The sequence below is a fragment of the Austrofundulus limnaeus genome, unplaced genomic scaffold, assembly GCF_001266775.1.
Source record: "Austrofundulus limnaeus strain Quisiro unplaced genomic scaffold, Austrofundulus_limnaeus-1.0 Scaffold421, whole genome shotgun sequence".
NCBI lineage: Eukaryota > Metazoa > Chordata > Actinopteri > Cyprinodontiformes > Rivulidae > Austrofundulus > Austrofundulus limnaeus.
The window spans coordinates 323,622-327,376 of record NW_013952823.1 but is presented as its reverse complement, the minus strand read 5'-3'; the positions used below and the strand labels follow the sequence as shown (position 1 = coordinate 327,376).

Genomic DNA, 3,755 nt, shown 5'->3' with positions numbered 1-3,755 from the left:
AGAACGCACTATGTTCAGACCGAAGAACACACTATGGTCAGACAGAAGAACGCACTATGTTCAGACCGAAGAACACACTATGGTCAGATAGAAGAACACACTATGTTCAGATAGAAGAACACACTATGTTCAGACAGAAGAACACACTATGTTCAGACCTGAACAAGCAGCAGCAGCAGCGGCTGCAGCGAGGTGTGGGAGGAGCTTGTCCTCGGTGGGTGAATAAAGATAAAATAAAGAAAATGGCTTTGATTTCTTTACTAAAAAACAAGCGAACGTTGCGCACAGCAGATAATTAACTCACCAGATGATTTAGAGGCAATTTGGTCGGTTAGTTTCGTCACTCCAGGAGCTGCCAGCTGACGGACTGTTTATTTATTTTTTTGTTCCCGAGCAGCTGATCCACATCGGTGCTGATATATCCTGCCAGAAAATCCAACTGCACACGGTCGATTTCAGGTAAAGATCTCCAGTTCGTCTGTTTGGGTTTTCAGTGGGAGACGCGTCAGGCATCGAAAAGTTCAGATATTCCGCAGCACCGCATGCGCAGAAAACGCTCTGCCTTCCTTCTGCGCCGTCCAAAACGTACGTGACGCAACGCACAACCCCTAGAGTCGCGTCCACCATAGACTTTGCATGTGAACCGGACACTCCTGCAGCTCAAAACGTGTTCGGTGTGAACGTAGCATCAGAGTAGACAGCAGAGCTCAGCTGCTGATAGGAGACTTACTGCAGCCGTACTCATCAGAGCGGTCCACACAGTCTGCTTCTTCATCACACTGGTAACTAGATGGGATGCAGGTGTGATCAGTCTGGCATTCAAACTGCTCAGGACCACATGTGTCATCAGGACCCTTGGTAGCTGTAACACCAAAGACAGGAGATATTCAGCAGCTGGTCACTCACTTTGAAMAGCAGGAGACATAAAGCTTACAAACAACATTTGTGTATGTCTATGCCAYGTTGCACACGGTCCGAACAGTCYCATTACCACAACATTTATCGATCAMAGACTTACGACAGTCTGATTCATCAGAGTTATCTTCACAGTCATTGTCTCCATCACAACGCCAAAGCTTGAGGGCACAGCGACCATTTTTACACCTAAACTCGTTGGGCTCGCAGGGAGAGGGAGTTCCTGGAAAAGGAACCAGAGGTTAAACATGGGCTGCTTTCTGTTTCAAGRCATGTCAAGGTCTTCAGATGATATGGAGTCAAAAATCAGCTAATTTTACCATCATCTTGTTTCTGTGGCTTAAATAACGGAATGAGACACAAGAATGCCTATAGCTGAGAAAWTWTTCAGCATAATGAARGAAATGTTGTAACTGATCAAATGAATGTTAGATCCAGTTTGATATTTTATACTTTCTGATCATTTCAGCCATAAGGTTTAAACAGAGAATGAGAGCTGGTGTGTAATCAATGTGTTATGTCTGTATAAACCGGAGCAGTTTAGTTGAATAGCCCTGCCTCACTGAGGTCTGACTGCTGTGCTGGGTACTACTGTGTGGAGCTGATTGGAGTCAGATGAGAATAAAGATTTTTAGAAGAAGCCCAAGTGAGTTCCTGCTATTATTCAGACTTCCATGTTTGAATGACGCTGATCTCTACAATAAGAACTTCAAATATTTTTTGTTGTTTAGCTCTGATGAAGGGCAACCATTTCATGACATCATTATGTGTTTATATGCAACTGCCACCTAGCAGCAGGCAAAAGAATCTAATTACACGACTAACGGTTGTTATTTCAAGCCTGTACATCCATAAACATGATCAGATCTTGATGAAATGTCAAGAATTCCAGGATTTTTATTGTCATACCAGCTCACATTTGCATGTTTGTGGTAYGAAATGTAGACCGAGGTGCTGGTTCAAGAAGATTAATATTAAATAAATATATAAATAAAAGAGATGAGATGAGGCTGAATTAAGTTCGGCTCGAGGTCAGCAGTCTGACAGCTGCAGGGTACAAACTATTTCTGAGCCTGGTGGTTTGGCTCTGGATGCTCCTGAGCCTGCCTGAGGGGAGGGGCTGAAACAGTCTGTGGGCAGGGTGGGTGGAGTCCTTCAAAGTGTGGAGCGCCATGCCCCTGCATCGTGACGTGTAGAGGTCCAACATGGAGGGCAGGCTGCTCCCCACAGTCCTCTGTCCAGCCTTACCCCCCCTGTAGAGCCGTCCTCTCAGCAGCAGGGCCACACGGTGGTGCAGCTGCTGAGAACCCTCTCCACCACACACAGATAGAAGCTCCTCAGGACTGAGTTCCCAGGTCCAGCTCTCTGCAGCTTCCTGAGGAGTGGAGATGTTGGTGGGCCTTCCTGACCACACAAGAGGTGTTGGCTCTCCAGGTGAGGTCACTGGATATATGCACACCCAGGTACCTGCAGCTGGAGACCACCTCCACAGCTGCTCCACCCATGAACAGGGGCTGAAGAGGGTCCTAGTCTCTCCTGAAATCATCACTACCATGTCTTCTTCATGTTGATGTGGAGGTTATTGTGTCTGCACCATGCACCAGACGTTCCAACACCTCTCTGTAACTGGACTCTTMGTTGTTTGTGATGCATCCCACTGCTGCTGAGTCATCTGCAAACTTCACTATATGACAGCAGGGTGAATMGGAGGGGGCTCAGCACGCAGCCCTRCAGCCAGCCGGTGCTGAGGGTGATGGAGGATGGAGTRTTGTGGATCCTGACAGCCTGAGGTCTGTTGGTCAGGAAGTCCAGTTTCYGCTCTCCAGGTGGGTGAGAGCTGTGTGGACCACTGATGAGATGGTGTCAGCAGTACAGCACTTCTTCCTGCAGGTGTACTGATGTGGGTCCACAGTGAAGTTGATGGAGACCTTGATGTGGGTCATGACTGTCCTCTGGAAGCACTTCATGACCACCCTTGTAGAGGCTATAGGTTGGTAGTTCTTCAGGCCTGCCACTGTGGAGCACTTGAGGACAGGGACTATAGCATTCACCCAGGGCTTCTGGTTCGGTTACCAGGCTAGTGTCCTGGTGGTGGTGACACCATCAGCACACTGTGAGACAAAGCCATGAGGAGTAGAGGTGTACTCCTCCAGGTCCACCTCTTCCTCATATGTAGCTGCCTCTCTGAAGACCTGCCAGTCTGTGCACTGAAAACAGTCCTGGAGCAAACAGTGACTGTCTTCTTGTTGGACTAATGTGTCTCATAGCGGTTGATAAGCTGGTGCTAGCAGGATGGAGGTGTATGGTCTGAGAGGCCAAGATGGGGGCAAGGTAGACCCCATCTTGGTACACATGAAGACCTTGGTACACACACAGTCCAGAGTGCTGTCTCCCCGTGWGGGAAAGATGGCATGCTGGTAAAAACTGGGCAGAGCGTCCGTCAATTTCATGTGATTAGTCCCCTTGCAACCACMTTAAACRCCTCCAGGTGCTTTATCTGCAGTGAACTAATGATGTCATAGACCTCTGTTGATGCTTCAACCCATTTTCCTCRAAGTGCCCCCACCCCATTATGTCCTAGCCAATCTGAGCCCCGCCAATCCCTCACTACTCTTCTCTCCCAGACTCGATCAGATTACTCTTTTTATCAAAGTGATAAAAGAATGAAGTAAATAATTGCAAACTTATATTTGGAAAAGGTATAAATGGTAGTAGTTGAACAACAGAAATAATAACTACAAGAACACAGTTTTAAGAAGAACTCAAATAAGTTTTCTTTAAAAACAAAACAAAAGAGTAATCTTAAAACAGTCTTAAAAAACTGTACTTTTGTCAAGATA

The 3,755-nt window shown here is 46.8% G+C and overlaps 1 protein-coding gene across 1 annotated transcript in view; it reads right to left on the bottom strand.

Annotated features, from left to right (window-relative positions):
* hspg2 (heparan sulfate proteoglycan 2) overlaps positions 1 to 3,755 on the bottom strand; it is a gene marked incomplete in the record, with an annotated part of 235,200 nt that overhangs the window by 147,996 nt on the left and 83,449 nt on the right. Inside the window, 2 exon segments of the mRNA XM_014024404.1 lie at positions 731 to 862; positions 1,019 to 1,138. Of these exon segments, the coding sequence (XP_013879858.1) occupies positions 731 to 862; positions 1,019 to 1,138 (252 nt within the window).